The sequence below is a fragment of the Rutidosis leptorrhynchoides genome, chromosome 10, assembly GCF_046630445.1.
Source record: "Rutidosis leptorrhynchoides isolate AG116_Rl617_1_P2 chromosome 10, CSIRO_AGI_Rlap_v1, whole genome shotgun sequence".
Lineage (NCBI taxonomy): Eukaryota > Viridiplantae > Streptophyta > Magnoliopsida > Asterales > Asteraceae > Rutidosis > Rutidosis leptorrhynchoides.
In genome coordinates this window covers 251,522,994-251,534,023 of record NC_092342.1, presented here as the reverse complement: position 1 = coordinate 251,534,023, position 11,030 = coordinate 251,522,994, and the positions used below count along the sequence as shown (strand labels likewise).

The following is an 11,030-nucleotide window of genomic DNA, read 5'->3' as shown; positions in this document are numbered from 1 at the left end:
AACCCAATGCATCTTTTTATTATTTGAGGTCGAACCCCAAAAAAAACTAGCACGTAAACCTTCAAGTTCGTTAATAACCGTTTTCGGGCATTTTAAATAGAGAAAAGAAAAAATTACCCAACGAACCCAACACCGATTTAACAAGGGTAAGTCGACCTCCTATAGATAACATACTTGCTTTCCATCCCGATATCCGCTTTCTAAACCGATCACCCAACGACTTCCAATTAGAGACGCGCTTCATCGACACACCCATAGGAAGCACCAAATAAGAAATAGGAAAACTACCTTTAGAGCACCCTGCAAATGAAGTAAAATGCCAACTCTATGTCTGACACTCCTACCCCATATAGCGGTGACTTACAAACGCTGACCGAGAGGCCCGAACAATCATGAAATGACGCAAGAGTTCTCAGGATACAACCAAGTTGTGCTCTATCCCATCTAGAAATAATGAAAGCTTCAAGTATCTGTTTGAAACAATTTAATCAAATAATAACAATAAATAAAAGTCCAATTTCAATATCTTGATAAAATAATTATATAAAAAAATCTGATATACCTTGCGATTAACGGGTCGGGCCTTAAATTTGGGAATTTTAGCCATCATTTCCTCTTCGATTTCTGCTGAGCTCTTGAGTTTAACTGAGCGAACACGCTGAGATGTTTCAAAAGCTGGTTCTTTGGGTCTGGTCAGTTTCAATTTAGGCTTTCTTTGCATAACTTGACTAACACCACCCTTTAGATGTACCACAAAAAACAATACTTAGTGGTTGAAATAACTTAATTAAAAAAAAGATGTAGAGTTAAAATATATTTACATGTGAAATCGAAGAAGGGCGAGGGGGTAGATTCAGATCCCTTGTGCCAGATTGGAACTTTCTCATCATTTCAGCCATCGAGACAAACGGAACCGCTGAGGGATCACGAATGTACATCTTTTCATAAAAAGAACAGTTAAAGAAGTTAGGATCGAAATTACTTTTTTTAATGATAATGAACCTTATACGAACACTAAATAAAACAAACCGTTCTAGATCTTGATGGGGTCGTTACATTAGAATTGCTACCATTGACAACACCTGGTCTTGCTTTGTGGGGCAAAATATGTGTTTTGACATTCGAAATCTGAAATTTGCAGGTACACAAATATTATATTATAAATAATAATTTATAATTTATTTATAATACTCATGTGGGATCAAGGATCAACAGTAACTGATTCTCTGACCTGTCTAGTTTTTCGTCCTTCAAGTTTCTTCCTCTTTATGGCTTGATTTTCCAGAGCAAGATTACAAGTAACACCATCCTTATTTATTTGATTTGTATCCCTGTAAAGATGACCTGTAAGTATGTAAGAAGTGGGTTCACAAAGCATATAATAACTCATTCAAATTCATGACGAGTTTTTTGTAAAGATATTCTAACAAACCTTCGCAAAGTAGCTGGTGTTCTAACGCATTTAGCTTGTGATTGAGTTTTCGATTTAAGTGAAGATGGATTCTTCACTGCACTAGCAATTCTTCTGGCTGTCTCTTGCTTCTTTGACTCTGTTTGATGAACATCTTTTTTCTTTTGAGAAGCCATTGTTGGTTTTGGGGTGTATGCTTCAGTTACTTTTTTTTTTTTTTTGAAAGGCAAGGTTAGTTGTTAGTTGTTAGACTCGAACCTGGGTCACTCTCGAATCCATGAAACATGGATACCAATGAAGCAAGGCCTCATTGGCAAAGAATCGATCTAACATATAAGTCATCATTCCAAAGTACGCCAGGTAACATATAAGTAACTAATGGTAAAACTATTGATTCAACTCAAATAGATCAGTATGAGAAAACATAAACTTTAATACGTAATCCGATCCCAATTTTCATCATCATACTACTACAGTAATACAGGTTAGGAATTTGTTACTCTAACTCCAAATAATCATCATCATAATCATAATATATAAGTCGGCATTCATCAATAAACAAATACGTCAGAATTTAATTTATACCCTAATCTACAAAATTAACCATCCGGATTACAATAATATTTAATAAATAAACAAATAACATGAATCTAACGAGAAAGAAGTTCAGTACGTACGTGAAGGAGCGTAAGTAAGAGCCGTATCAACATCAATCATTACATCTCCTGTATCCTCCATAATCGCCGGTTGATTGAGAGCTAGCAATTTGATCTGTTGAATACAGAGAAAATGTATTTTATTTTATTTTTTTTGTCGTTAAGGTTAGGGTTTGAGAGCGAGCGCGTAAGAGGGGAAAATTAGGGGCTGAAAAATGTACAAGTGATTTAGGCGAAGAGAAAAAGCAGTATCATCCAAGGCGGCTTAGAGTATGCGAGTTTTCATGCAAAGGCTGAAGCAGTATTTGTTGCTGATATTCAATAAACATTTTGTCACCAGTGTAGCCGGTTAATTTATTAATTATTACCCTCTACTTATTTATAATGTTTAAACTTCCATAAAAATAGTATATAACTAGTTTTCTAACCCTCGCTTCACGCCGGAGGTTCGGTTTTCAATGTATTATATTGCGTTTAGTTTGTAAAATTATTTTGTGGCTAACGATGATGTCTTTGAAGCGCAACTCAAGTCGAATTAAAAAGTATAACCCGTGAAAGATTTAAATGTTATTTTAAATTAACAATATATGTGCATCTCCGCGTTTCGCTATGGAATTGTCGACTTTTAAAAATTTAACGCAAAATCATCGTGTATGAAAAGTACCCCAAATATTTAGCGTTTTTTAAAAAGAATCCGTTTTGCGTATAGTTAGTGACGTTGTATTCGTAAAATTATTTCGAGTTTAACGATGATGCCGGAAAAATTTAACTCGTTGCGAGCGAGAAGATATGACCTGTTGAATATTTGGGTGGAGTTTATTTAAGATTTTTTATGAAAATGTTGATTTGGCACTTTACTCCCTGTTTTGGGGGCCGGTTCTTTTAACGTTTGAACAAAGTGTGAGGAGTTTTTTGGCAAAGTGGAAGTTAGTTAAAAAAAAGAAGGCAAAATGACGAAAGTGCTCCTGATACTATTTATCATTTTTGTCTGATAGTTAATATGGTAATTCAAAATTCCATATTTCATGTCAATCCATATATAATATACTGCTAATTACTTTTGGAAAAAGAATCTTACACAACATAATGTATTTGGAGACAGCATAATTTGCCTTCTTTAGGATCCATTAATTTTTGTCAAAATTTATCTAGAACATTCACAATGGGGGTATATAACGACCGTTATGTGACATTAAAACAACACCCAAAACGTCTTCAATAACGCATTTTTTTGCCAATTTTAGGCGTCGTTCAAGAAAAAACATTCTAAAATACAGGTGTTTTTTTTTACTATTTAATTATTCTTGTAATCCTTTTTAACTCAACTTTTAATCATATTTTATCATATCACCCAAAACTCGTAACATTGTAAAGTCATCTCATTAAAAGCCTCAAAACCACTCGACGTCACATTCACCGTTGTACCATTGTGAGTGGAATAAGCATCATACACAAACATAATGTATGTGTAGAAACTGACATTAACTCAAGGGACTATTGGATTACTTTCTGGTAAACCCCAATCGATTTTGTCGCCAGATGGAGCTTATTCGATCATAAAAAGTGAAAATTATTAAGGGTATGTTTGGCAGCAAAAACTTTAGTGCTTAGATGGGCTGAGATTCAATTTTTATAAACTCGAAGTTTTTATAAGAAAGTGGGACCTGTTTACACCCATTCTCATTAAAAGCCAAATGGAAACATAGGCAAATTCAGAAAAAAGTTAACAGCCCTAAGGGCCCCTTAAAATTTGTCTGTGTGTCTGTATGTATGTAGAACTCTCGTTTTGCAATCACAGATAAGATTGGCTAACTAGAATAAAAAAAAAAAAAAATCAAACATGAAGATAAATGTTGTCAGGTAAACATAAGTTAAGGGATAAATGTGATCAGGTTTCACGAGCTATTAGAATTTGACGAAGCTAAAAGAAATTGTAGAAAGCGTTTAGCTGGACACAATGAAAGATGAAGGAAGAACTCAATGGAGTATAAAGGAGCAGCAGAAGAGCCTCAAAAGGACGTCAACAGGGGAAGTTTTCAGGACAAAGCAAATTATAAGCATTTGCAAACAAGCTGAATAACCTGAATAAATTTAAGCATGAAGTATGATGCTCCTCTCTCTTTTATCACTTAATATCGAATCTATATATGTTGTGTTATGCTGAAAAGTTTGCTCAACTAACTATTTGTGATCTTGGCATCTAATATCGACGTTTGGGATTTAATCTCTTTGATAAGACAAACCATATAAATGCAGTATTAATAGGTAAGATAATATTGAAAAACAAACTACTGAATGGTTTACAACTAATAGTTTCATCCAACAGCAAAATACTGTGATCAAATAACTGTTTTATCCATAGTTTTGAACACAAAAGTCATCATCTCATGTTTGATGCTGCACCAGAAGTTGCTGCAGTCACCACAATCTTTCTTCTTTCAGCTATCTTTAATCTTGGTGATCTTGGTTTTGTAACTCCTTTTGATGACCTGTTCATCCCCATAAACATCCAGAAGTTAATAATTAAAATTTAAGAAGGTGAAAAATATAAACTTTCCACATTTTTTTTTTATTTTGTTCAAACCGTCTTACCTTTGGGGTACGAAAGGTTTGTTGAAATTAGGCACCGGCCTTGCGGGTGGAACCATAGTCCTTCTTAGTTGCTTCAAAGCTTTCTCTTCTTCCATCTGCACAACAATTTCCGTCACCAGTTTTATATATATGTATATATATTTTTGTATTAATTATAGCTTTTAATCTTGGAAAACGTTTGCTTACCAACTTTGCTGACTCAGCTTCGTCTCGGTATCTTTTGTACAACATCTCTTTCTCTTTTATTTTCTTTTCAAAATCAGCTCTATCTACTGCTCGATGTTCCACCTGTAGATCGAATTCCTGAACTTCAGTCAAAGGTATGCGAACTTTCTCAGGAACAGGAATCGGATCCCTGCAAATTTCAACCAAAAGTTTATCTGGGCTGCAAATTACTCCTATACTATTAACACATGATGCTGATCTACCAAACTACCCCTGTTATCAATAACGTCTCGCAGGGTTATTTTGGTAATTTTGTAAATTTTTTACTATTTACCAGATTACCCCTGTGAACAGTAACGTGTTCGCAGTTACTTTTGCAGGGCTATTTTGGTAATTTTGCAAGTTTTTACTATTACTGGTATAAGGAATCTCTTCTTACTCTTTTGGTATCGGTTGAGCCTTGAACAATCTCATTCTCGCTTCTTCATCTTCCAACCTCCTTCGTTCTTCCATCTCGCGTTGTATTTCTTCTTCGTGCCGTACCAAACTCTCGAGCTGGAACGGTTCGGGTTTGGTGCACTGTTTTGGCTCAGGTTTTGGAGGAACCTACATGAATAAACTCAGTAGAATTCAGTAAAAGGCAGTTTCCATTACTAGCAAGACTAGCAAGATGTGCGAGCTGGGTCACGGGTAACTTTTGATGTGGATCGAAAACAGGCCAGGTCAGCAACAAACGCTTGTAACCCGTGTTTGCAGAGCTCGAAATTACTCTACGAGCACTTAGTTTTTGCAACTCGGTGAGTACACGGCATGTACTCGGTTACACTCAGTCAAAGTTGTTCAAACTCGGCCAAAACTCAGTCAAATTGGTCAAAACTCATGTCATAATTGGTTAAAGTGAAACTTAGTCAACATCCCAGTACTCCCTAGTACTCCCCGAGTTGGCGAGTTACCGAGTACTCCGTAAGAAGTCCCGACCGAGTACTCCCCCGAGTAACGATTTTTGAAACCTTGCTTGTAACCAACCAATAACTGTTTCTATGAAAAAAAGAAACGAAAGGCTAAATAAGTTTGCATACCACAGGGTAATCAGTAGTATAAGGATATGGCATGGCTTTGGGAATTCGAGCCTGCTCGTCTTCTATTTGCTTGTGGATAATTTCCATCACGAATCGCTTTTCTTTCTCTGCACCTCTCTCCTCGGTGTGCAGATGGAAAGGACTAGGTGCGGTGTTCCGAGGAATTGGTTTCGGATTATGCGAATCCGAGCACAGTGAAAGCTGTATATACGAAAAGAACAAAACGTTCCATTAGCGGATTAGAAACAGTGGTTATGCATGGAAAAGTATTGTTTATTTCTTGTTCTCAGCGCACCTTATCGAACAAGTCAGCAACATTAGAAGCTGGAGGTGGAATTCTTTCGTCGATTGCAAAGTGAAATTCTTGAGGCACTGTGACTTGTCGTTTTTTGTTACGAAACAGACCCAACTCGCCTTTACTTTCAAATATCTACAAAAAATATCAGATTAGAAAAAAAAGTTAAGGAAATAAAGCTGTCGAAACATGAATAAGGGTGATTTTGTTCATTCATTCATTCATTATACCTTTTTGTTCAAAGGTCTGGCCTTAAATTTGGGTGCTTTCTTAAGCTCTTCTTGTTCAAGTTCTTCGGTAGTTTTGATCGTAGGAGGTCGTGCTCTTAATAATGTCTGCAGTGGGGGTGTTTTAGGTGTCGTAAGATGAGGCTTCCATTGATGAATCTTCTATAAAGAACAACAAAAGTTAGCCAAAGATACTAAAATAACGTATGTGAAATATCATCGATACGCATATGCTGTAAAAGTCATTACCTGAGGGGCAGTTTCTGTTGACGCAACGGTTGAAGTTTCAGCATTCTGATTTGCCCTTTCCATTGTTTCCAAGTGAAATTCTTGAAATTGTGGAATCTGAGGTATACTCCTCTTCATTGCAGGTAATGTTGGAGCCTCAAGTATCTGTTAGAAACAATTTAATTAAATAATAATAAATAGAAGTCCAGCTTCGATAGCTTGATAAGACAATTATAAAGAAATTGTGATATACCTTGCGATTAACGGGACGTGCCTTAAATTTGGGAATTTTAGCCATCATTTCTTCCTCGATCTCTGCTGAACTCTTGAGTTTAACAGAGCGGACACGCTGAGATGTTTCAAAAGCTGGTTCTTTCGGTTTGGTCAGCTTCAATTTAGGCTTTCTTTGCATCACTTGACTAACGTCACCCTTTAGACGTACCACAAATAACACTACTTAGTGCTTGAAATAACTTTATTAGAAAAATGATGTAGAATTAAAATATATTTACATGTGAAATCGAAGAAGGGCGAGGGGGCAGATTCAGATCCCTTGTGCCAGATTGAAACTTTCTCATCATTTCAGCCATAGAAACAAACGGAACCGATGCGGGATCACGAACATACATCTTCTCGTTAGAAGAACAGTAAAAGAAGTTAGGATCAAAATCACTTCTTTAATGAAACAAAACTTAAAAGAACACTCAATAAAACAAACCTTTCTTTCTCCCTTTCTAGATCCTGATGGGGTGGCTACACTAGAATTGTTGCCATTGACAACACCTGGTCTTGCTTTATGGGGCAAAATTTGTGTTTTGACATTCAAAATCTGAAATTTTCATGTATACAATTATTATATAACCTCGTTATATGTGAGATCAAGGATCGAAAGGAATTGATACTGACCTGTCTAGTTTTTCCTCCTTCAAGTTTCTGCCTCTTTATGGCTTGGTTTTCCAGAGCAAGATTACAAGTAACACCAACCTTATTTATTTGATTTGTATCCCTGTAAAGATGACATGCAAGTATGTAAGAAGTGGGTTCACAAGTAGTTTTTTTGTGAAGTTAAATTAAACACACCTTCGCAAAGTAGCTGGTGTTCTAACGCATTTAGCTTGTGATTGAGTTTTCGATTTAAGTGAAGATGGATTCTTCACTGCACTAGCAATTCTTCTGGCTGTCTCTTGCTTCTTTGACTCTGTTTGATGAACATCTTTCTTCTTTTGAGAAGCCATTGGTGGTTTTGGGGTGTATGCTTCAGTTACTACAAAATTTCAAGGCTAAGCTAAATAACATAACATCATCTAATTACAATAAACTATTTTATGATTATAATAACCACAAACCTTGAGAATTGTTTGTGCCTTTTTCCGTCTTAGTTTGTTCATCATCTTTCTTGATTTCTTTGTCCGTCTTCTTAACGGAACATAACTGTTAAAAATAATAAGAATAAGAATAATTGTGATTACAAAATGTGATGCTGAAAGAGGATCCAAATGTCACTTTTACCTGATTGAGAGGGAATTCAGCATTTCTATCAGTTGCGGCATTTGAGGTTACATTTTCGTTGCTGCCTGTAGGATCATGATCAAGATTGGAAGGAAAATCACTATTTTGATCTGTTGCAGCGTTTGAGGTTAAATTTTCGTTAGCGCCAGTTCGATCATGCTCAATTATTGCACTCTGAGACGCTTCTGTTTGAGTAAAATCACAAATACTATCCAATTCAAAGGCTCTTGTAGTCTTGACCTTGTGCATAAAAGCTGAACCAAAATAGATCAAACATGAAACGACACTAAACTTAAAACCAAATCCCAATTTTCACCAGATCAAATAACAATATAAAAAAAGTTAAAAGATAATTATTTCAACTCCAGATAAACAAAATCAAAATAGATCAAACATGAAAAACAGAAATCTTAAGCCATACTCCCAAAGTTCACCAATTGATTTCAATTCCAATTGATAAAGAATGAGAAAAAGAAACTTTAAAACATAACACCATCCCAATCCCAATTATCATCATACTAAATCAGTAAAACTAGGTTAGAAAATTATTATTTAAATCCAAATAATTCTAATATATAAGTCGGCATTCATGAAAATAATTACATCAGATTTTAAATTTTTACCCTAATTTACAAAATTAGCCAATCAGATTGCAATAAAATTAATCAAGAAACACAAAACACGAATCTAACAAGAAATAAGTTCATCACATACGTGAAGGAGCGTAAGTAAGAGCCGTATCAAACCAAAGCTGCGCTTCATGAATTTGATCTTCAGTTTCCCCTAGAATGAAATCAAAGAATTTGGGTGCAGAAAACTCGTAATCAACGTCAATCATTACATCTCCTGTATCCTCCATAATCGCCAGTTGATTAAAAGATATCAATTTGATCTGTTGAATACAGAGAAAATGTAATTTTAATTTTTTGTGGTTAGGGTTAGGGTTTGAGAGCGAGCGTGTAAGAGGGGAATTAGGGGAAAGAGATGAATAAGAAATAACGTTCGGATTCTTTAACGGTCATATTGTTTGAAAAAGGGAGGAGAGATGGAATATAAGTGGTGCAAATGTAAATAAACACAACGGCTATAATGATAATGAGATATGTTGAAATGGCGCAAATAAAATGAAGAGTAACTTACACCAATAATCTTTATACTTTACATGAAATTAATAATTTTTTATCTTTTAAAATTACAGCAATAGTCCTTCTAATGTTCATTAAATGACATCAATCGACATTATCTATTGAAAATTACACTAAATGTACATGAGTTATCTAAAATTGTACGTTGATTGTCCTTACTATTAACGCCCATTTTGAATAAGCCAGAGATATTCAATGTACACTTTTATATAAGTTGGAGAAGATCAGTGTAATCTTTGAAATATAAGAATGACTAGTGTCGGGGAGAGGGGTTTTACCGGCCATAACCTTGGATTAGTCCGAGTTTCCTCCAGGACAGTAGTTGGGTAGGTTATGCAACTACGGGAGATGAACGCGTGGGTGGTTAAGTCCTCCTGGGTGGTCCCAAACTATCAAACTGATGCCCAAAAAAAAAAAAGATGTAATTTAATTGAAACCACATGGACGATCAATGTAATTTTCAAAATATAAGAATTATTTGGGGTAGTTTCATATAAACCACAAGGACTATTGGAATAATTTACTTTGAAATAAAATTGACAACCCAAAACTCAATCATATCTTTTATAACAATTATTCTAGAAGTTGTCGTTAAAATACATAAAAAGCTTGTGATGTTCAATAGCCGTCACTTTAAAGTCAAAGTTAACCGTTGTGTAGCTAATCATTCTACACTTCCGGATATTCGGTGCCAAATCGTCTCCTATTTCCTTATTTTTTTAACCAATCAATAGAGTTATGCACCTTAATTAAACGGATAGGTCCTTGTGATTTGTCGAATATTACAAGCTTGATCCTTAAATTTTTTTCTTGCATAGATAGTCATGTAGTTTGCAAATCTTGCACGGATAGTCATGTAGTTTATGAAAAGAAATGATAAAAAGATTATACCCTTATGTGCAACATAAACGATTCTTTTTAGCGACCATTAGGCACAGAGACTACGCATGTAAGATTTGCAAACTACAGGACTATCCATGTATAAAAAAGTGTAGGGATGAAATTTGCAATACTTGACAAACCTCAAACATTGTCTTTTGTGACGCTTTTTGTGGCGCTAGAAGTATTAAACAAGAAGGTTTAACAGTACCATTTAAGGGCAAGCCCATAATCTTCGACTTGGATTAAGATCAGTCGAAGAGGTTCGAACAAATGCACGTTCACAACATGATTGGCAGTTCATCATCATCACGATGTTGTATCAAATTTGGTTAGAAAGGTTAATGAGTGAATTGATGGTTACAGCTCTTAATAAGTGGGTTGTGGTTGGGATGATTATATAGGAGGAATTGGCGCCAAAAATCCCGCCATTATCTAGATGTGCATATATTTGGTGTTTATAGTAGGTTTGTGATTCTAAAATCTCCCGCTAGATTCTTATCCTTGGGTTCGGATCACGTTAAGGGTGTTCTCCCTGGGTTTTTTCACATGTTGGTTATGGGTTTTCTCCAGAATTAGCATACTCTGGATATGCTCGGGTATTTTCACTAATGATGAGTTGTTAATGACTCCTAACTGCCTTCAAGAAAACGAGTTAAATTTTGTTGCCCACACTCGCAACTCGTGGATACTAGTGACCCGCATATTATAAAAATATACCCCCTCCGTCCCAATTAGATAGTCCTGGTTTCCTTTTTTGTCTGTCCCAATTCAATAGTCCACTTCCATAAATAGATAAGAAGAATTGGTTAAAATACTTTTATACCCTTACTTTATTTAAGTA

At 35.4% G+C, this 11,030-nt stretch overlaps 2 protein-coding genes across 2 annotated transcripts; both read right to left on the bottom strand.

The window, feature by feature from the left end:
- Positions 1-1,587, bottom strand: LOC139870952 (protein TPX2-like). The gene is made up of 6 exons (XM_071858712.1): positions 1,433-1,587; positions 1,232-1,331; positions 1,030-1,128; positions 822-938; positions 563-739; positions 1-470 (listed from the first exon to the last, which is right to left on the bottom strand). Exons 1-6 carry the CDS (start codon positions 1,585-1,587, stop codon positions 291-293), a joined length of 828 nt encoding a protein of 275 aa, XP_071714813.1. The 3' UTR covers positions 1-290.
- A 2,738-nt stretch (positions 1,588-4,325) lies between these two features.
- Positions 4,326-10,416, bottom strand: LOC139870951 (protein TPX2-like). The gene is made up of 17 exons (XM_071858711.1): positions 10,330-10,416; positions 8,877-9,054; positions 8,163-8,416; positions 8,000-8,084; positions 7,734-7,917; positions 7,560-7,659; positions 7,372-7,482; positions 7,166-7,282; positions 6,907-7,083; positions 6,675-6,818; positions 6,429-6,584; positions 6,199-6,333; positions 5,904-6,104; positions 5,264-5,430; positions 4,846-5,014; positions 4,660-4,754; positions 4,326-4,556 (listed from the first exon to the last, which is right to left on the bottom strand). Exons 1-17 carry the CDS (start codon positions 10,414-10,416, stop codon positions 4,448-4,450), a joined length of 2,469 nt encoding a protein of 822 aa, XP_071714812.1. The 3' UTR covers positions 4,326-4,447.
- Positions 10,417-11,030: the final 614 nt, after the last annotated feature.